This window comes from Etheostoma cragini, chromosome 2, assembly GCF_013103735.1.
Source record: "Etheostoma cragini isolate CJK2018 chromosome 2, CSU_Ecrag_1.0, whole genome shotgun sequence".
Lineage (NCBI taxonomy): Eukaryota > Metazoa > Chordata > Actinopteri > Perciformes > Percidae > Etheostoma > Etheostoma cragini.
Window position 1 is genome coordinate 17,093,251 of NC_048408.1, and position 23,574 is coordinate 17,116,824.

At 39.5% G+C, this 23,574-nt stretch overlaps 1 protein-coding gene across 31 annotated transcripts in view; it reads left to right on the forward strand.

Moving 5' to 3' along the window:
- ptprdb (protein tyrosine phosphatase receptor type Db) overlaps positions 1–23,574 on the forward strand; it is a 141,481-nt gene that overhangs the window by 72,279 nt on the left and 45,628 nt on the right. For all 31 annotated transcript variants that reach the window (XM_034887305.1, XM_034887313.1, XM_034887353.1 and 28 more), the window contains 4 exons: positions 3,809–3,958; positions 14,908–15,053; positions 17,720–17,861; positions 22,608–22,796. In XM_034887305.1, coding sequence (XP_034743196.1) covers positions 3,874–3,958; positions 14,908–15,053; positions 17,720–17,861; positions 22,608–22,796 — 562 coding nt within the window. In that variant the 5' untranslated portion in view covers positions 3,809–3,873. The remainder of the gene's footprint in view (positions 1–3,808; positions 3,959–14,907; positions 15,054–17,719; positions 17,862–22,607; positions 22,797–23,574) is intronic.

Here is a 23,574-nt window from a genome sequence, read left to right on the forward strand (position 1 = left end):
CTGGGAAAACACTGAGACATTCACAAGGAGGCAGAAACGGGAAAACAAACCCAACAAAAACCCCAAACCACAACAAAAATGTATTTAAATCTTACATTCCAACTTTCCTGTCTCTCTAAAGTCCTCCTCTTCCTCTGTTCTCTCCTCCCTTTCCTCATGTTCTTCCCCTCCTCATGCTACTGTCTGTCCTGTGAAAAAACATAAGCCAGTCTGTCACTCTTTGAGTCAGTCTTTGGAGAAGAAGCTATCCCAGATATAAGTGTGACTGATCGCTGCAGGCCCTGCCAAACAGACGGTGTATAATTGAGTGATAGGGACTAATGTAAGTGAATGGCTTAGAGCAGACTGTGTTATCCACAGCAGCAGCAGAGGCTCTGGCACCAAGGGAGGCTTCCCGTTAGGCTCTCGGTAATACTAGCAACAACAGCCACCCAGATTACAATCTGGTACCTGGGTGTGTGTACGTGTCTTTGTGTGTGTGTGTGTGTCTGTTTGTCTGTGTGTCTGTGTCTGTGCTTGTCTTTTGTCTTCTTTCCATCCCGCATCTCTTTTCTTCTCGGTTTCATAGCTCTGTTTACCACTCTACTTTATTTCTTCCCCCTCCACACAACTTTTTCTCATCTCTTTCTCTCTCTTTTCATCTGCCTCTCCCTGTTATCTTAGCTCTTTAATTAACGTGGCATGCTGTGAAGTGAGATACTAAATAATGCAGGCTTTTCCAGTGACATTGAATCAGCCAAAGTGATTAGTGGCCCACACACAGACACATACCAAGACACATTGCTTTTTTTAACAGTGATCATCTTTAAAAAAAAAAAAAAAGAAGAAGAAATGTGTATGAAGGCTCTGTTGAGAACAGAGTCTATTGCCAGTATGTTTTTTGTATTAAGATTAGAGTAAAATATACAGTACAGTATTTAGAAGCTTTGGTGGTAAGTTTTTTCTAAAAAGTAAATAAATTGGTTAAAACACCAGTTAACAAAGAATAACTTGTGAAATACCACTAAAGTAAGAGCAATATTCTCTGAACATTAAATTCAAATTAAACATAGAGATAACATCCAAAACTAAATACAATATGGGTTGTCGGTTCAAGCACAAGGTACTTGAATAATATGCCTTTTCATACGGTATAGAGTTCCCATATCTACTGTAGTATTGTACATTGTGATTTAGTGCAGAGGACCTCATTTGTGCAGTGAGAGATCTAGGTTATCTCAAAGCAATTGTTTCAGACCAAACCAAGTGGAAAATCCAGTGTGTGTTAGTTCTTTGCTGCTTTGGCTGCAGGGATGCCAAGAGCTCTGGGTTTCAGTGTTCTTCTACCCCTGCCCCCGTTGTCTTTTTTTAATCAGATGACTTGTTCAGAAGTGGAGGGGATTACGACTGCTGCTACCGTTGCTGATTACTCTGTCCAGTTTTGGAAAGCCCACAAGCACATGCACCAACAGGAACACACAGCTGCAAGCATGCACATACACACAGACACAGACACACGCTTATATTTTTTTTAAGCAATTCAACATTGGTGCATGCTAAAAACAGTAATATACACAAGCATGCACATACAGTATCCAGGAGCTAGTCCTTATGCAAAATCAGTGCAAGCCTGCAAATTCATTAATGTAAAATGCATGCTATAAAAAAGCATCATATCTCTCGCTTTTTAGCTGTTTCTATATTCTCTTCAACATATGTTTCTGTTTTTAACTGCTTTTTAATGTTTTATGTAAAGCACTTGGAATTGCCTTGCTGCTGAAATGTGCTACGCAAGTAAAGCTGCCTTGCCTCTTTTGCCTCTGCTCAATTTCAGCATCTCTCATGTAACACTGTCAGTTTCTGGACAGCAGCAATAATCTACCATTTCTCAGTATGCCATGTGATTCAAGTTAGGAAATTTCTTCTAACGTTAGACTCTCACACCAGGCACTGCAGATGGCAAAGAGACAGACAGAGAGACAGACAGAGGGACATAGAGGGAGTGAAAATCTGACTGATGGGAAGAAGAAGGAAAAATGCTTGGTGGACAGTGATTGTAAATAGTAAAAGACAAGATGAATAAGAAGGAAGGGAAAGGGGAGTCAATGAGAAAGGACACTGCAAAGAAGTGAAAGTAACAAGTGTGCAAAAGATAAAAAAGGAGACAGAGGGAGTCTAAGGAAAGGAGTGATGTAAGGATAGAGACACTGAGTTGTATGTTGACCCAACAATGTGTGCAATGTAGCCAGCAGATCAGTCTCCTCCCACTTTAATATCCCCATCAATCCCTTGCTCCATCGTTCCACCCGTTCATGTTAAAGCCATTTATTTATTTTCATCAATACAAAATCATGCAGATTTGATGAATATTGGAAGAAATCTGGTATTAGTTTTTAATGATTGCTATGACAATTTTTTCAATACTTTTAACAACTTTCCTAAACTCTTAACGCAGTTAGCACAATAGCTGTTTGTGTAGGCTATACAATTAACATATTTCTTGTTGCTTTGACACAAAATGCACACAGTTACACACAATTTAAAACGCTCTAACATCTTTTACAAACAAGCTCAACCAAGACCACAACAATGAATTTTAACTGACACATTTGAAAATGCTTTCACGCTGGATGTCAGAACAGATGACATTGTGTTTTAAACCTATCTTAGGCTAAAGTCAAAGTGGACAGCTGTTCATATTGTAAATTGAAACACAACTATATCTCCTGCATTTTACAGTAACCCATTGTAAAGGAGAGAAACAGCTGATTGAAGAAATGTTTTGTTTATCAATCACATCGGATTCCCATCTACTTAGGAAACATACTCAGCTGTTGCAGTTTTTTCAATTACATGACCATCTTTATTAGAGTATTCTGTATATGTTACAGTAAGTGAGTGTTGTACTTTGACAGCAAGAATTAGAGTAATCAAAGTCCCATTCCTTGTTTGTTTACTCAGACCTGGCCAAAGCAGATTTTGATATTACAGTAGTACACACAGGAAACAGAAGACCTATTTGGGATGATTTTGTGTCAAAATGCCATTCAACTGTCTAAATGTTGGGAGAGAACATTATTTTGAACAATTTTAACAAGAGAACAATTATTATGTGATTTTGAGACATGTTTGCAGTGTTTTGGTAGACAGTGTATTGTGTTAGTGTATTATTGTATTTTGAAAGTTAGTGTTAAAGTTTAGTTTACAATGTGGGATTTTAAGCATAAAGTTAACAGTTTTCCAAGTTATAAGTTGTAAGTGTGTTGGTCTGTTAAGTGTTTAGGAAAATCGTTAAAAGTATTGAAAAAAGTGTCTTAGCAATCATTAAAAAGTGTGAGTCTGCTTTGTTGTGCAATAGGTAAAAAGTAGAGCAGTATAAAATCTGCTTACTTGGGAGATAAAAAATTAGAAGCGAACTGATGTTTTAATGCTAAATGTTTGCTTCAAGCTGAAATTCATCAGCTACTTTGTGAACTCTCTCAAATGCACATGCACACAAACACACACACATGCACACACACCAACCAAAACACACCTCTGGCAATGAGTGGATGGTCCTAATGAAGCAAGAAGAGTAGAGGCAGCTGCATAACTGAAGTGTAAGGCCTAGAGCCAACTTACACACTTCAAGTGTGTATTTGTGTGTGTGTGCGTTTGTGTGTGTGTGTGTGTGTGTGTGTGTGTGTGTGTGTGTGTGTGTGTGTGTGTGTGTGTGTGTGTGTTTGCATGATGTTGTTTCCAGCCTTGTATGTTCGCAGAATTTATAATATCTGAAGCTCTCTGAAAGTCAAATGCATTTCTTTTTTACATCCATTCTTTCTCTCTCCAGGTTGTGAGGGCCTGTTTCTATCATCTTGTCATACAGTGAGGCAGTGAGCTCACGGTGGATACAGCATGCATGTGTCGACATATCCCATGATGCACTCTGCCAGTCCAGGCCTGCTCCTCCTCAGCTTCCTTTTCCTCGCTGATGCCGACTGTGAGTCCTTTCACACTCAGACCATATACTCTTATTCTTACACACACTTACTCACAGATATAGAGAGAAACAGTTGATATGATATATGCAGTACATATCTTTTGAATGTACATGTACACGAACACATGTGTACACGTGCATTTCTCTTACAACCACCCCACTCCCAATATCACGTCCCTACTATATGTGTGTGTGTGTGTTTGTGTGTGTGTGTGTGTCTGCGTGCGTGTGTGTGTGTGAGTGTGAGTGTGTGTATGAATGTGTGCTGGGTAGGTTTGATATGAGGCCAGCTGTTTTTGTCCATCCCAGTATTATTTGGCATGGATAGTCAGACCACATATGGCAAATCAGATCATTTTTTCCACTGCTTGTGCAATTGTGTTCATTGTGTGTGTGTGTGCTTGTGTGCGTGTGCGTGTGGCTCATTCCTGATTGTGTCTAGTCCAATGTATTTCCCAGGGACATGCACATTAATATTCTTGTTATGAGTTGTATCCTGGTTTTAATTAAGGCCGCAATTTATTATTTTTGTTATTGATTAATCTGTCGATTATTTCTCTATTATTTAGTGATCCATAAACTATTAGAAAAACTTGAAACATGTCCATTTCCTTTTCCAAGAGCCTTTAAAAATATTAATAAATTACAAACAATCAATAGATCATCAGAATAGTTACATTATCTTTCAATTGATTAATGGGTTAATTGTCTTAGCCCCAGTTTTAATCATATTTGGAATATTACATGGAACTTATAAAGTCACTTGGTAATTCATCTCTGGGTATCTCAGGTGTGACTTGGTAAAGTGACTGTATTACAGTAGAGAAAGAAATACATAAAAAAAATAAAGTATTTTCATTACACCAAAACCAGTAAAAGCATGCAAATAATCACTCATTTAATTTACCCCAATAGAGACACCTCCTTTATATGGGATTCTAATGTTTTCACGTTTTCTGTGACTTCTTTCACTTTTGTCTCATCTTCTAGTGTACTTACTAATGTGCATGTTAACATACTTAGTGTGGGTGTATAAGCAAAGGTTTTGGTCAGGCATGACTTCTCTGCCAATTTATCAGGCTTGTTAAACAGATAAAACATGCAGCCTTTTCAGTAGTCATTTCTTTTGGAACAAAACGCAGCGTAGCTCCAAGCTTGTGGTTGCACGATGCTGAACATATATCATCACCTCTCAATACACAAGTAAAGGCTTGAGTCAGCCATCCCAGTCCTGCAATGTTTTGAAAGTACACGGTCACACAGAGCCCGGCAAAGCGCACACATTCACAAACCACTCTTGTTTTCCTTTCAGCCTCCTGCCCTCTTGTCCCTTGTGTTAGTTCCAGGGTCGGCCAGTAAAGGGCCAGTCATCCATCAAAACGATGATGCTCCCAGGCTTCCACTTTGGCAGTTAGGGGAGCAGCTCATACATAGAGGGTGGAAAGGATGCATTCTTTGTCTCCTCTGTCTATATTTTTCTTTTCTCTTTTTATCTCATTGTATATAATGTACAATGTCTCTTTTAATATCAACAGTGGGGACTCAGAGATTTGAATGTTGAAAATGTAGACAGAAGCTTCTTGACACAGTCATCTTCGTTGCTCGTCACGTGTCTACATGTACATGTTTTCAAATGTTAAATGCACTCTGAAAAATAGCTTTCACTGGTGCTAATCTTCATTTAAACTTAGTGTCAAATGAATTGGGTTTTACAAACATTTTAATTTCCATCTCTATGTCTGGACAGAGGCATCATTTTTATTCAACTTTGACACAATCACCACATGTTTGCTTCACAATATCCCATGTGCATAGTTGGAAATCTTGCTTGACACGGCACCATATGTGCATTCTGCACACAAGCACTGGTGTAACAACACAAGCAAGTGCACTGAGCATTGGTTGTCTTAAAAAGCATGTCTTTTTAAAATTCCTCTTTTACTCCCTCTTTCTCCCCGCCTCTCTCTCGCCCCCATTTTTGTTTCACATTGTGTATTTGTGCACGCGTGCATGCCCGTAACATCTATCTGGTGGATTAAGAGTAATGCCCTGATCCCGTCACGAACTGGGCCACTGCTGCACTGCTCCATGTACGCAGGGAGATGCCCTGTGTGAGAAACTGCACATAGCCACATGTCATTCAGGGTGACGGGAAACGATGCAACAGGGTTATTTCTGCTGACCCTCACTTGCCCCAAAACCAACAAGCTGTCGTTCTTCCTCTTGCGCGTGTGTGTGTGTGTGTGTGTAGGTGTGTGTGTGTGTGTGTGTGTGTGTGTGCGCTCGCTTCTACAGAAGGAAAATGCTCTTTTTTCAAAGGCTACAGTAAGGAGGCAATTCTGAGTGAGAACCCAGTGGTTTGGTTAGCAGTCTGTACATTTTGAATGCTAGCAAGACTGGTTTAGTATTCTCTCTAGGGAGGCTCTTGGTAATGTGAAACTCTTTAGTCTCAGTTTGCATTACATCATTTATGTTATAACAGCTGTGCATTTTTCCACAAAGCTTGAAAAAACACATAATTAAAAGAACAATTTTTCTCAGCTACTGAAAATATGACATTTTCACACATTACATATTAGGCCTGACTATTACATTGCAAAGAGAACTTGTGTAGTGACTGATTGACCTGTCAATATTCAACCATATTGCCAGCATTCCCATTGCCTTGAGGTTGACTGGACTCTAAAAGGTGGTTGGGTCAATCTTCCACAGTGACAGCAGCGCTACTTTTGCTTACTTTGGAAGCCCTTGAGCGAGGAACTGAACACCAAATGCTTGGACAGGAGCCTTCTTTGGTTACCTGCAAATATTTCATTCAGCTTTCACTCAGGTTCAAAGGTGTAGGTTTCTATAAAAAAGGTTTCTAACAAAATTAACATGTTCAACCATAACATGTGGCAGGCTTGTTTTTTGTGAATTTAATGAGTCCAGTTTTTCATTTCATTTTGTTTTCAGTTTTGGTTTGACTTTCATATTATATCAGCTGATTTATCATTTCCAAAACAAAATCCCAAACCTCTACGTTAATTAGTTTTAGCTTGGGCCAATGAAATTGTGCAAGGTACCCTGTAACAGGCCTTAGACCTGCACACAAAGCTACACACATGTTTTTTTAATTTTCATATTTGATATATTTGATATATTTTGAAAAGATACCATACTTGCTAACGATGCATTTCATGGTTTGAAATGCTGCACAGATTCTAATGCATTTTGAGCCATGTAAATAAACCTGCTCAAGACTTTGGCAATAACATAAGAAGACAGAGAAGCTGTTATACATTTAACGATTTGTGAGTTCAGGCATACTGCAAGGCTTTATGTTTCGTGTCACATGCATGTGTGTGCGTCTCTGTAAGTATGTTTGTAGTTTTCTGTTTCATATGGTAATCTATGTAAGCATGTGTAGTGCTTAGAGTAGACAAAAGATTAGATTCCAATAAGTATTTAGTTTCTTCCAAGCTTTATGGATCCTTGTTGCTCATGGATGAGGCACTGTCAGAATTTACTGGCATAAGATGAAGAGGCAGGGTCCCAGAAGTTAAAGATTTCTGCCCCGGGGGATTAGTTAGGGTGTTAAACATAATCAAGCGTTATTTTCTTAGATGGATTGTGTTTATTTTCTGTGATTGATTGGTATTACTGACTCACTGAAATTGCAAAGAAAAGGCAAGATCCTGGTTGACATTATTGCCCGTAGCCACAGTATAAAATGGCAACATCTGCTATCGTCATTTCCCCTATGGACTCTCAAGTGATGATCAAAGGACCAAGAGGCCAGCAGTGTTACACTGGTCTTAAGAGATCATTTATGCATTTTTTTCTACCATTTAATTGCATATCATGGCAGTTTTTACATGCATAGACCACAATTACAGATACTTTGAAAGGTTCCCTTGCATATAACAACATAGGCACTTGATTGTGCATCCAAAATATCTGCCTTGATTAATGTTTCTGTACCTGTTACCACCTGTGTTTTGATCCTGAGTGATTAGGCAGCCCTTAAGCTCTCTAAACTTCAGAAACATGCTGTGTTTGCTGGACTTACAGCGGCTAAGAAAATGATTGCAACACGTTGGAAACCACCTCACAATCTGTCTACTCAAACATGGACCCTTTCCTTTCTGGACATTGTGTTTATGGAGCTATAAGGCCCATATAAATGGAGAGGCAAGGACTCTAGACTCTTGGCTCAGCCTGGCTGAGTCCTTGAAGTCCATGTTGTAGACTTTTATTTTTGCCCCTTTGCTGCTGTCTGTGCATCTGTTCGGTCCTGTGTGTCTCGTGTCTGTCTCTCTGTCATTGTCTTCAGTTTGTTTGTGTGCGCTTGTGTGTCTGTTTGTGTGTTTCTTGTTGGTGACCTGCAAGCTCTGTTTCTGCTGTTGTGTTTTTGTTAGGTCCTCCCCTTAGTTTAGCTAAGAATAAATCCTGGAAAGAAATTAGATATTGGCTGAAGTCTAAAGATGCAGGAGAAGACCCAAAGATAATATGTATTATTAATCATAATGATGACATTTATAGAGCACTTTTCTAAATTCACTTTACAACGTGCTTCACAAAGCGAAAAAAAACACACAAGTCATTAAATCAACAGATTTTAAAAGAAAATTTGGTGTCTAAAAATCAATACAGTGCAGGGAAAACATTTTTAAAGAAAATAAAATACTGTTCAAGGAAATTTAAACTCAAGTCAAATCAGGAAAGGCTCTCAGATAAAAGTATGGTTTAAGAAGGGACTTAAAGGACATCTCTGACTCAGCCAACCTTTTTATTGTATTTGTGTAAGTTTTTAATGTATTTTCAAGACCTCTGCTTGAGGATCTCAAAGTACATATCGGTGCATACGGTACTAAGAGGTATGGCCGCGAGAGAGGCCATGAAGAGCCTTTAAAGTAATCAGTAAAATCTTAAAATCTATTCTAAAGCATTGGGAGCCAGTGTAAAAGGGTTAAACCAGGAGTAATGTGATCACGTCTCTTGGTTCTGGTTAAAAGCCTTGCTCTGTGGAGTCTGGAGTTGATCAATAGATTTTTTGTTTAGGCAAGTATAAGGCTGTTGCAGTAATCCAGGCCTGATGAGAGAAAGGCGTGTGAAATGGTCTCTGTTTCTTTAAAAATTAAGATAGATTGTATTAGTTGTTCCCTCATGATATACAGCTTTTATATTAAAGAGGATGCAAAGGATTCACTTTTTCTAAAGTTCTGGTCAAGCCGGGAAATGTCATGAAATTTCATACTGAGAAAAGATTTAAAATGTAAGAGGTTTCCTCTGCTGTTAAACTAATAAATGGGTCATTTTTTTACCCTCGAGGCATTGGGAGGGTAACATGGTTATAGAGTTTTTTTTTCATTTTAAAACAGTAGAAAGATCTACAGTGATGTTGAGTAAAGAATACAACAAAAAAGCCTAACTCTTATCACACTTAAATTGTCTTTTCATTTCCTTTTAATATAATTAACATGCCACTCATCAACACAACTAATATTAGTGATTATCTAAATAATTTATGGTTTATTTTCTGGAATCATTTGTTACATTGAAATCCGGCTCTGATGTTGATGTGTCATCTTATGCTCATCCCGAACATAACATTAAACCTTAAAATAAAAAGGCTTATTTAAATGATTGACGACCTCTTTCCATCAACTCCAGTGCAAATATCTCTCCATAGAAGGTGACAGAAATGGGTCACATCACAAACATTTTCAGAAGTTATATACACAAAATTAAAATGCCAATAACAGCTACGTTATATATTTTAACTGATTATTGCCAGTGCCCGCTTTAGAAGTAGCCTACTGTTAATAGTCTGGGTAGAGGGCACAGAATGTAATCTCATACACGGTGACCCTTTGGACTCCCTCAATAAGTTCTCAATTGTTTTCTATAAACGTCAATCATGTAAGGCTGAGAGAAGGGCATCACCACATTGATGAGAAAGAGAATGAAGCAGTTCTGCTGCCGAAGCTTCTTAGTGTGCTGCATTGCTGGCCTGGAGCAGTGAGGGTAGTAGCTTCTAGCATAGCTGTGCGCCTATCCGTGAGTAACAGGATCTGACCAGCGTTAGCTTAGCATTAGCTTAGCAGGTGCACCCGTCTGTGAAGAGGCCTGGAAAACATCAGCTTAGCTCTAACTTAGCAGTGCAGTGGTCTGTGAGTAATAGACTGTGACCAGCACTGAGAAAACCCTCTGTTCATCTTCATGGGAAGCCAGCCCTGACCCAGTAAAGTTGTGTACCCAGTGGGTAGCCCGTGTGTTTCTAATGATCTGTGTATAAAAGAAGACCCCGTTTGATTAATTCATCCCCTTGTGTTTCTAACAAATTAACCCTGATTAACTCGGCACTAGACAGCTATCTTGGGTAAGTGGCACGCTAATTGGACATGCATTACTATCGGCACTAAAAGTGCATTTTAGTCTTTTGCTATTGCATCATTGTAAAAGTGATGTTGTTAAAGTGATTTGTGGTAACTGTTGTCAGCAGGAAGTTGTCCGAACAACTGCTCATCTGTTATTCATACAGAGAAGTGATAAGGCATAAGCACAACCAGATTGGGTTGAGAAACTGACACAGATGGACACTTAAACTTTATGCAACTTGAATTAACATTTTATCTTAAGTGTGAAATGGTATCAAAAGTTAACAGCAATTGTGTAAAATTAAATTTTCTATGTTGAAATGGCCTATTCTACCTAATGTTTTCCAATTAACACTTATGTGTGCTGCAGAAGGATGATAGCTGTCTCTCTGTGTTTATTGGCCCCGGCAATCCAATTTCCTTTCCAGGACGAAAGCGAGCAGCTGATAATTTGTTCTTAATGTGTCGGTTTGATGTTAATGTGTTTTAAGTTATGGTTCTGGCCAGCTGCCCACCCACTCTCGAGGCTTACTATCATGGCCCTGGCTCTCGCCCTGATATTGGCCTCGTTCCTCAACTTGTCTGACAAGCCTGACTCAGTTCTCATTTGGAGTCATCAGCTTACCGCCCACCACACACACACACACACACAGAGGCGAAGGCACAGATGCTTGGCAAGTTGTACCAACATCTGAAACAGCCTTTTCAGATGTTATCAAAACTTCCAACACATAGACACAAATGCTCACAAAAGCTATTCATGCACATACACACATGTCCACACAGACTTAGTAACACCCAGGATCATATATGAATGTGTCTGATAGCTACCTGATCAAGAAGGTCAATTGCCATTTATTCCCAACATCAGAGCAGAAATAAACCAAGTAATAAGCTCAAACACAGAATTAGTTGCCATGAACCTCTCCTTCTTTTAGCCTAAACTATACTAAAGCTCAGTCATTCTATATTTGTATCTGTTATTTTATACTCCCTTGGTAAGCCAGCATCTCAGAGCTTTTCCTTTTCAATTTGTGACTTTGAAAACTGCAGTATTGGACAGTGTGAGTTAATTTTGTGCTGCTGAGTTGCTTTTTGTTGATTTGCTTTGTTGGGATAGGCCTGTCTGCTTTATGCTTTTTCACATCAGATTAGATTAGTGATTGAGAGCACACAAGATGAGGCCTTAGTGTATAGAAATTGCAACGTTTTGCAGAGTTTTGGAAAAAAAACTGTGGGAGTCCCGATCACTTGGCACAGTGCATCCCAGGATACATTTCACACATCCTGTTTTATTTTTATTTCTCACATTTATGGTCAGAGAACAGAACAGTTCAAATCAAATAATTTAAAAACCCAAAATTATTTTTCTTACATCTTATGAATCTAAATTGGGATCCAGAGGACATAACACATTCCACTCACTGTGTGTTGCTCAACACATATTAATACATTTCTCTGTCATAAAAACATATGGGGGGCCCTTATTTACACTTTTAAAACTTTATAAACTGAGATGTGCATCTTTTGTGCTTAGTTTCATCTGTTTTCCCCCCCAGATATGTACTTTCCATTCTTAAATGTACAGAATTTTTCAATCTTAATACGCTATATTTGTAAATCATACTCCCTGAAGGTTTTTGCTAGCATCTGTTCTTACAAAACTCGATCTCTCTCGCTGTGTCCCTCTAGGTTAAGACAGCATCTGCCAGCTACAGTATGTCCCTGTAGCCTCCTACAAAGTGTCATTAGCTTCATTTAATCTTGCTATTTGTCTTTTCTTGTACTCGAGTGCATAGCCCCATCACGATTGCAGGTTCATTTAAGGGGATTTTATCCAGAAATTATGATGAATTGTCACGGTTTACTAAATAAATACAAACAAATGGGTTTGAGGAGAAGCATATCATACTGTCATCAGTCCAGATTTAACCTATATCTGATGACATATTTGTGACAATTATTATAATTGTGTCAATATTATTAATGCGATCAAATTTGTATTCTAGGCTGCCATCATTCTGTGCTACCCAAATGCATTTTTTTATTTCTGTTTTTCAAAAACACAAGACTATTTTTCATTCTAGAATTAAAGTTTATCACACTTCTTCAGCTGTGACTCGAAAGTGGTCCGGAGAGGGGGGCTGATGTTGTAATCCCTGCCATCTGTTGTGTAGATCAGATCCCACTGTATGGCAAACTTTATGTAAGGCAACCCTCCATCCACCCCACACACACACACTCACACACCAAGAGGGGAAAGATTGTCACTAATTCCATCTAAATCTCTTTAAGCGGACCCACTCGGAAGAACCCCCTCACATCCATATTGGGTCATATTGAGGGAAAAGAGAAAGGCTGTGAGGAACACCTGGCGACCTAAGCATGTACACCACTAAAACAAGTTCTTGTGGGAATTTTTCAAGTCCATCTTATCTTTCGTCTTATATCTATTAAATAATAAACATTCAGGTATCCTTTCCCTCCCCTAAAAGTGCTACAAATATTGAAGTGCCCTTTTAAGCTGGAGCCCTACCTTCCTTGGCCTAAATGTCAATGCATAGTGCTACCAAGCAGCACGACCATAAAGAAACTGATGATCTTGGCAAAAGACACAACAGTCAGGAACATAAATAGAGAGCATAGAAGTGGTATGAGAGTAGAGAAAAGAGACAAACGGGGAGGATGAATGTGAAGAAAAAGTGATGGACTTAGGGAAGGGAGATGAGGGAAAAGAGAGGAAGGATCAGAGCCCATAAAGAGAGGGGAGGAGGAAAAATAAGAGAGAAGAGGAGTTGCGAGAGCGAGAACAAGTCTGGAGCATACGGTTGCACCCCCCTCCCTCATTAAGTCAGTCAATGTGACAGGAAGACTTATGTAACACCCCAGAGATGGAGGGAGGAGATTGGAGAAAGAGTAACAAGGATGAGGATGAAAGAGGCAGCAAGGAGAACAGCTGTGAATGGGGGCAAAGAAATGATTCAGTAGCAAAGAATTAGGAGACAGAATGAAAGATAAAGGGGTAAAATATGAGAAAAAGAGAGCATAAGACAATTAAACAGGAGATATATGAAGAGAGAGATTGGGTTGGAGAGATGAAGAGAAGGGGGGAAAGATAAAAAAGCAATTGAAAGATCTACAGTACCGTGCCTTTTAGTATGGCTCTGCTGGCTTTACACTTTTCATTTGTTTTGTGGGGGAGAGATTAGCAAGAGGATTAAGAGAGCGAATCTCCCGCTCCTCATTCTTTCTGTTTCCCTCTCTCTTTATTCTCTCACTCTTCCTCTCTCAGATGAGCACAAGCACATTTGCTCACTCGCTCATGCATCACACATGCATGTAGAAGTCGTGTGCCTCAATGACATACTGTACGTGTTATATATCATTCCTAGATGATTCTATCCAATCTGACAACAATTTTTCTGATTAATTGATAAGGCGTTTGAATATATATATATATATATATATATATATATATATATAAAGCATATATGCAGGGATGAAAGTAAGCAGATAAAAAAATGTACACATACTTTGTCTCTCACACACACAAACACACACTGTTCTATTCAGTCAGTGAGGTCGATTTGGCCGTGAGCCAGTGAGGTGTAGAGTTGATTGGGCAGCTTGGGGCTCTCGGACCGTGTTTGCCAGTACATCTGGCTCTCTCGCGCTCGCTGTCTTTATCTCACCCTCTCTCTCATATACACCTCCTGCCCATCTTCCTCTCTTCTGCTTTTCATGCTCTCTCTTTCTTACCCATTCCGCTCTCCATCTGTCTGTCTCCACTCTTTCTCTTTATCTCCCTTGCTCTTCTGTTCAGTCCTCCCCACTCTTTCAACACACATCTCTCTCTCTCATTTTCTCTCCTTCTCTGAAAAGCTTCGGCTATTCTCTCGCTTTCTCCCTCCCTTCCTTTTAAACAGCAAAAAGCAATTTCTCTCCCTTTGTCAGGGCGGTTGGCGGTAAGCCCTTAAGTAGGGATTTTCTGGTTTGGCTGAAATGCCATTAGGCGAGCTGGCGGTGACGTGCCGTGACTGACGTCCCGAATCTTTTTGATGTCGTGATGTCACAATCCAGTGGAGGCTGTGGTTATGATATTGTTGGCGTCCCCAGAATGAGGGGCTTTAGTGGTCATGTCAGGAGTAAGTCTTCATAAATCCTTTATGGCACAGAAATATTAAGCTTCTTTGGTGGTTCAGGAACAGAGGGGAAAACATGGTGAAACGTGCACACACGTGCACGGAAAAAGATGCACACACAGTCACAAAGCCACCCACATAGAATTCTTCTTTCACACACTCTTTCTGTAGCAAGAACAACCGAAGTCTCAACCATAAGTGTTGCAGATGTGTCATGTGTAAATGACAGATGATAGTAGTACAACAAGTGGAAATCTGGTGCTTGAGTGCATTTAGAATCGCACAATATTCCATTAGATAGCCTAATTTGTAAATGTATGTGTGACTGCTTGTTAGTAAAGTACAAATGGTACCATAAAGGGTTGTGATATAAAGAGCATTGACACAAACAGAAACATCCGGGGTTTGATCTTCACTTAACTTTTGTGTACATCTTTCCACACAGCACCCCCCAGGTTTACGCGAACCCCAGAAGATCAAACAGGAGTCCAGGGGGGGGTAGCATCCTTTGTGTGCCAGGCCACAGGGGATCCACAACCCAAGATTGTGTGGAACAAGAAAGGCAAAAAAGTCAGCAACCAGAGATTTGAGGTATGATGCTACTATGGGATACTAATGAAGGAAGTGTAACTTTGTTTCTTTTTTGCACTGATTGTACTGACTTCTTCTCACGCTGAAAGGCTGTCAAGTGAAACCCGACCAGCTGTGTAAAACAGATGTGTCTGAATAAAGCAGGATGACTTGTCAGTGGGGTCAGTTGTTGTTGTTGTTTTCTCTTCTTTTCATACCTTTCTTACAGCAGACATTTAGATTTTCAAGGCATTAGTAATGGTATAGCTTAAACTAGGAGCAGCTTTGTGGTTTAATGATTTGTATAGCCTTCAGAAAGAAAAGGATTTGGAAACTGTTCTGATAATCAATCCATTGTTTAAAGATCTAGTTTGACATTTGGGGAAACATGGCTATTTATATTTCTTGCTGAGAATTAGATGAGGAGATCAATACCACTCTGAATCTGAAGAAAGAGGAGTGTCGATCTTCTCAATTAACTCCTCAACGCTCCTTAACGGTCCTTAACGCTCATTCACATTACAGCCTTTTGAGCCTGTTAACCAAAATGTCGAACTATTCCTGTAAGTAATTTAAGTACAACTGTCATTACTTTGTCCCAGCTTTTTACAATTGTGACTATTTTACTTTGCTTTGTATGCTACATGTTAGTAAACTTTGGGTTTTACACTGGTGGTGAACCAAAACAACAACATTTGAAGACTTTCTAATCAAGTGATCAATAAAATATTCATCAGTTTAATTAATAATGAAAACAATTCTTAGTTGAAGCTTTAAATGGCTGCCTTACATTTAGGTTAGCCAGTTTCAGAGCCCATATTGTGAATGCAGTCAAATTGCTTAAATGTAGCAGTCATCCTTTGTTATTAGTTATACCTGCGCTTTTCCTTTGACAACAAATCAGAGTTCCCGCCGTGAGAAAGATGTATTGTTGGCACTATATTGCAATGAAAGTTGAAATTTATGTCAATAATGAGTGTTGTGTTTTGTTTTGGGCGGGAATACATAAATAGCCTATCATATATGACCAGTTTGTATATAAAGCCAAAAATTCAGTTTACCTGATTATCTTCATTGGTCTTCAAAAGATTATAAAACAGTCTGACATGCTTTCTACTCCAACTCTTTCATATGTCATAATACCTTAGGCTACAGTCTATGAAATTCTCATATGATCAGCCTTATTAGTTTCCCGCAGGCTCTGACCTTTGATTTATTTCAGCACCTCACAAGTCACAAGATCGAGATGCTGAACCAGCTTCTCTCCTCCCCAGTCAGTGTCACCCTGAGCTCAGGGTGCTTTTCCACTTTAATAAGTCCGGTTTTCTCCCAGGTGTCTTCCTGTTGGTGATTAAATCAATCGGAAAAATATTTTATTTTTAATCCACCCTATATAGGCTATCACCTTAGACTCTTTTCTGTCCTGCCGGTCTGGAGTTGTTGAGGGATTTCTTTTAATTGGATTTTATCACACAAAAAATAGGCTTAAAGCTTTTTTTTTTATCTCCGACATTACTGTTTTTCATTGAGCTGCAAACAATGTTGAAGGTAAAATTAAAACCTAACAGCAACACCAGTTAAGATCCATTGCTTCATTAAACATGTAAACAAACCTGCCACTACTGTATCTGTACCACAGTGCAATATTTTAAAGCTTAATGAATTTAGAGGAGGTTTCTGTAAAGGTCCCATATTGTAAAAAAGTGAGATTTTCAACTCTTTTTTTTTTTTTATTATAAAGCACGTTAAGGCGCTATATGAATAATAAAATGACTTCAGTGCGATTGTAATGACACAGCTTTAATATAAAATACACAGGTAGAAGGTGCTGTTGCAGTGTAATTAGAGTCATTCCTGGCTATAATGACAGCCGAGACTCTGAGACCACCGATGCGGAAGACCCGGAAACGCTGACCAATCAGTACAGACTGGGATTTTTAAAGAGGGGGGCTTGAAGAGGCAGATGCTAGAACAGAGTGGTTCTTAGATGAATACATATATACATATATAAAGCAGACAGTATAAGTAAAATAATGTTTTTTATCAACATTAAAGCATGTAATCATGTTCTAGTAGAAACCCATCATACAGGTACTACATGAACATGGAAAATTAGCATATATAGGACCTTTAAACATGAAGAGATTTCTGGGTCACTTTGTAGGCAGCAAAAACAAACTGTTAAAACAACATTGCCATATCATTGGTATTTAAGTTGATATGTCAACAGTTGCCCGTGAAAACATCCAGCAGACAGAGAGCAACATTAGTATTATTTTTGAAGGTGTGTTTCTGTTCACCCTAATGAACATAAGTTCAATATTCACTCTCTTTTAGCTCAGTTTTAGGTCTCCATCAATTTTTGAGGGAAATATTTGGCACTGTGGCCGTTAAATGCTCAGCGATGCTCACCAGCTAGTTACTAACTTTATCTGGTAAGGTATAGTGTACAGAGGTCGAAAACAACAAGGCAGTTCAAAGTACTTTACATAAAACATTAAAAAGCAATTACAAACAAAACAGCTAAAACAGAATAAGACAGAATAAAGAATAAAAGTTCCAGCGCAGTGTACGAAATGAACAATTATTTGAAAAAAGAAAAACAACTTGCACTTCACATTGTTATTGTTATATTGTTAATATGTTATATTTATTAAAGCCACTTTAATGTGTTTTTTCAATTACAGGTCATAGAGTTTGACGACGGGTCCGGCTCGGTCCTAAGAATCCAGCCACTGAGGACCCCCAGGGACGAAGCTATTTATGAATGCCATGCCTCCAACTCTGGCGGAGAGATCACTGCCTCCACCCGACTAAGTGTGCTACGAGGTCAGTGTAAACAAACTGAGTTTCCAATTAAGCGGTCAAACACACAATATTGTACATGCTCTGAAGAAAATTACTAATCATGATACCTTGACTCCTTTATACAATACTGATTCCATAAATGTGTTTTTCTGTGTATCACTTAACTGACAAAGCAGTCATGTAATAACATCCCTGTAACTTAGTGATTGCATCCAGAAGGAATACAGTATATAACTAGATTAATTTGATTTATTAACTGACACCAAAGGTCTTTTTAAGATGGAAATTGTGGGGGTGGCCTTTAGTTCACTGAGTAAGTGTGCTCGCCCCATGTTGGCTGAGTCCTGCAGCGGCCGGGGTTCAAAACCAACTTGCGGCCCTTTGGTGCGTGTCATCCCCCATCTCTCTCTCTCCCCCCTTCACATGTCTATCCACTATCTCTATCTAATAAAGGGAGAAAAAAAATAATAAATAATTTAAATAATCTTTAAAAAAAGATGGAAAATGTGACATTTCTCAATGTTCTTCTAATTTAAAAACTCTTTATGCAGAAGAAGTGGAGGCTCGTTGCATGTTTCCTCAGATGTCTATATACTGTATATGCAAGTATACTACTGTGATAGATGCTTTTGTGAGTGTTAGCAAGAATCCATTAATGGACATAGTGATGTTAGTGTTAGTGGAGTCCATTAAGAGGACATTATGTACCGGTAGTCTGAAGCTCAAGAGTGTCTTGGTGAGTGAAGCTGCTCAAGGGTGGATAATCACATTGCCTTTCTTTACAGTACATGCTCGTGGGGAAAGCCTATTGTTCTACCATCTCGTCTTTCTCTCTCTATCACTTTCCCTCTTGTCTCTCTTTGGGGTAATAACATAGTCTGCCGTTCTTCCCTTTCACTCTCTTCTCTCTTCGTCTCGTTTGTCTGTGTTTTTTTGTCTCCCCGAGTTTAGTCCCTCCTATGTTTTCTTTCGCTCACCTCTTTTCTTTTCTTTTTACACTTTGTTCAATTTTTTTTTCTCTCTCTCTCTTTTTCTCTTTGTCTCTCCACTCTCTCCGTACTCTTAAGTCCACTACACAGCAACTTTTAAATTATTCACATCAGACCACTCTTCGCATCTTCTGTACTATTCCGCTCCATCCATCCAGAATATTTCCTCTCCCATAGTTGTCTTTGTGTGTATGTGTGTGTGTGTGTGTGTGTGTGTGTGTGTATGTGTGTGTGTGTGTGTGTGTGTGTGTGTGTGTGTGTGTGTGTGTGTGTGTGTGTGTGTGTGTGTGTGTGTGTGTGTGTGTGTGTGTGTCTGTGTGTGCTCTCGGTTATGGGTCCCTGTATCTATTTTAGATTTTTCCCTGCCTCGCTTGATGGAAGCTATCTGCTTGCCTCTAATCTTTATGTGTATTGAGAACATAACCACTCATGCACACACACGTATAGGCAAGCACACACGCACACACACGTATCCTAAATCTAAGACAGTCAGTCTTTATGTAATGATTAGCCTCTTTCTACTCCTCTGAGGGGTCATTGTGTTGTGGATAATAAGAGGCCACCTGGGACCTGCTAATAGCCCCTGATATACTGTCAGTATCCTAATGTCAGCATAGAACATGCGCGCTCACACACACACACACACATACACACACACACACACAAAGACACACACATAGATTCTTGCAATACTCACAGAGTCTTGTCAATCATGTCTGCTTGTCTCCCCTGGCTCTGTAAAGACACAGCTCCAGTGACTGACTGTCAGACAGGAGGGATCCGGTGTTAAGGTCAGCCGACTTAATTATTGAGGATTAGAACCAGGCTAATTGAAATCTTGGCTTCCAGTAAACAGTTGCGATTGACAATGGCTGAAATAGTAATGAATTTGAGAGCAATTATATGCTTTAGGGTCAAGTGTACAGTCCAATACTGTATAATTCATGATGTGGCTAAAGTTGAGTGTGCGTCTTTTTGAATTCATCTGAATGTGTGTCGGAGAAAAAATAATTTCCATTCTTAAAAGTGACAGTAAAGGACAGTTCTTAAATTCTTTTTTCCTCCAGTAAAGTACTTGATAAGATCTTAAACATGGCAAAAATGAAGTCCGATGGGACAAGAAACGTAAGCGCTTAGGTGATCAGATGAGAGGTTATAAACAAGGTAGCAGTTTAGCTAATGTGTCTAGACACAAATTTTATTGCATCCATCACTCGCACTCTTTATCCCCCGGGTGAATGAAAGAAACAGGTTTGTTTGCAGATGCAGATATTACACTTGAACTCATGATACTGCAGCCAGCTCATGCTTTTAGTTCCCATGATTGTTAGACCAGACTTGATCTGCGGTCTTCCAGATGTACAGATGACAAACCCAGCGAGCAATGTGTGTGAATTTCATTTTGGGTCTCATATAAAGAGGACAGTGTTCGCACAGCAGTTCCCATGATTGTGTGACCGGGCTTTTCAATGAGCTGTGAAATTATCTGGGTCTCTCACAGTGGAAACGCTGAAGTGGGAGCACATCCAAATGAAACAGTGGGATGTGTGGAAGACTCCATCAACAAGGAAGTGTAGGGTTACGCATCTGCTCTGACCTCAGGGGGTACTTAACTGTTCAGAAGCATGCGCACACACACACACACACACACACACACACACACACACACACACACATACACACACACACACACACACACATACACACAAACACAAACGGGAGCAGCTTTGTCCCAAACACACTTTTGTGTTGCTTACACCTGTACCAATGATGGATGGTGGGGAGCTGATTATGTGCATGTGTTAACATGTGTGTATTTACATCAGGCTATTCAGTCAGCTCTCAAACGCTTACTCACTTATATCTGTTCACACCTTGTTAGTTTTAAATTAAAAAAGCTTGTGTGTAGAATGTGTGTGTATGTGTGTGTGTGTGTGTGTGTGTGTGTGTGTGTGTGTGTGTGTGTGTGTGTGTGGTCTACGTTTGCAGGTTCTTGCACACCTCTACCCACACATCCACAACAACTGGCTTCTTTACCAACAGCATGGGTTAGTGGTTGTAGAAAAGGGGCAGTGAGAGATGTACTGCGTTCTCGGGCAGTAGCTTTCTAACTGTACGTCCTCAGTGTTGGGTGCAGTGTCCCACCCCAGGTAGATGAAATAGAATGCTTTATCCCCGCCTAGGAGAGGCTGGCTTTGAAGTAAGCGTTTGCATAATGAAAGCAGAGAGAATCAGGATTGTTATGCTGTATGGGTCCCTTTTGCTCTCTCTCCCTTTCTGTCTGTTTTCCTTTTGTTCTTTCCCTTGTTCTTTCTCTATTTTCCATTTTGTCACTCTTTCTTCGTCTCATTGTAATCTATTATTTCTATATCTATTTTCTATATTCTTATTTTCTATATCTATCAATTATTTTTACACTTTTGCTCTCTTTCACCACCAGCCCACACAGACACACTGGTACACACAAACACCTTCTCATCTTGTTCTCTTTGTTTATTATGTCTATGTTTCCATTTGTTGGACGTTGTGATTGATTGAAACTGAAGCTGTTAAAAGGCCACACACGCACTTGCAAAACTAGTGTCCCGCGACCCGTCAGCTATGTTTCGATGGACTAGTACCAAAATTAGCATCTCCTTGTTGTTCAGTGCTAGGATTTCCCATTAATGAGGCTCTGTCTGGTTGAGAGGGTTGAAGACACAAGGGATCCTGGGTAAAGTAAATTACAATAGACTGCCTTCTAGATCAAATACAAACATATGTACACAACGTAGAAACGTACGCTCCTAGCTCATCTTTCTTTTGTCACCACGTCCATCTTTAACGAATTTTATTATAGATGACTCATGAATCTGACATTTTACCTTGCAGTTTCAAAGTACAGCCTTGAAGAATTAAAAAAAATAAAAAATGTTTTTACAAACTGATTTGCTCTGAACCCATTTAACTCCAAGGTTGAATACAGTATATTCCTAGTCGACTGAGTGCAGGCGTCTTTGATCCTACCTGCCTTAAGCATTGTCTCCCAACCTCTCCCTGAAATCTCCCATTTTAGTTAAATGAAGTTGGCCCACTGCCTTTGATTTCCTTCATCACAGTGGAACGACTCTTCATGTTTGATCTAATTGCCTCAGATGTCTATGAATTCACATTTGATTTGCCATACCAAAAGGGTTCAAGTCCCAGTGAATGCATCTTTATTTTACTTTCCTGTTGGATTTATGCAAAGGGATGAGCTTCCGGTGAAGGTTGTGTGCAATACATGGACTGAGCTCAGCCTTAACTGACTTCAGCAGAACAGAGAGTATTTGATTTTCACTTGATTCTTATTTGAAGAGTGGTTGCCTAAAGTCTTTGTGAGATATTTTGTCAGATGGAATAAAACGTTAGTATTTGACCTCACTATTGTATTCTTCAAAAGTGTTGCCTCTGGGCTCAAGGCCAATTCAAAACATATTTGACTCTAAATTGAATCTACATGTAATCTGTTCAATACAAGGCTGTTCAATACAAGGCTAGATAGATAGCCAGCAGTCTGTTAGCTTACCTTAGCATGCAAGAAAACGGGGGAACAGCTAGCCTGGCTTTTTCTTAAAGGAGAAAAATCCAAATGTGTTCTAACTGTAACAACATACACTGTTATATATTGAATACTGTTAAGAAATAAACCCATACTGTTTAAAATCCTTTTAAATTAACACATTTTGAATGGCAGTTCGATGTAGAATGTTTATTATTTTTTCCAACTCTGTTTGACTCATGTATTTGATCTTTCTAGAGGACCAGCTGCCCTCTGGTTTCCCCACCATAGACATGGGTCCACAGTTGAAAGTGGTGGAGCGTTCTCGGACCGCCACTATGCTCTGTGCTGCTAGCGGCAACCCTGACCCAGAAATTACCTGGTTCAAGGATTTCCTGCCGGTCAACACGTCCAATAACAATGGACGGATCAAGCAGCTCCGTTCAGGTAACCAGTGCATTTATCTCTCCAGTCTTTCCCTTCCCCTCAGTCCCAAGCTTTTATTTCCACCTTAAGGTTTTATCCCTCCAATTTGCTCTATCCCTTGTTCAATATCTACTACTTCTCCCCCCCTTTTATTTTCTGTTCCTTCAAAGCTACTGTTATTCTTGCCCTCGTTTACCCCTTTTCTTATTTCTGTTTCGCACTGCTCCTGCTGTGGTTACTGGCTGTGTTTCACTGCTGCTGTGGTATGAGTTGACTGTGTGTGGTTGCCAACTTTTCTTAACTCTTTAAAGCCTAAACAGCGTACTCCCAACTTTTCTCCGCTTTTCTCCAAACTCTCTGAGGTCTTCCCCGTGCACATCCCTATCACACGAAGGGTTTAATTTTTGACTTGGTACAAACGTTATGAAATATTTGTAACGACACGCATCAGTGCGCAACATTTCTCTAGTCATAACAAATCTTCTCTACTGACAAAATTTGCAATGTAAACCCAGGTGGTGGTGGCATGCACTGAGGGAATGTACTCTCTAAGATGGCTCACTGCTGTGACTAAACAAACAAATAACCTTCTTTTTTTCCTCATTTCATGGAAAGTGTCTTTTGTGGGTGTGAAATTGACTCACAGACATTGTGTCCATGTTATTTGAGAAAATACATTGACAGAATTTGTTAGACTCAAAGAAAAATTACTTGGAAAAAAACAAAGAATAAAGAATTTCCCAGTCAAACTACTCAATTAGCTTTTCTATTGCCACAGTAGTGTGTAAAATCCCAACTT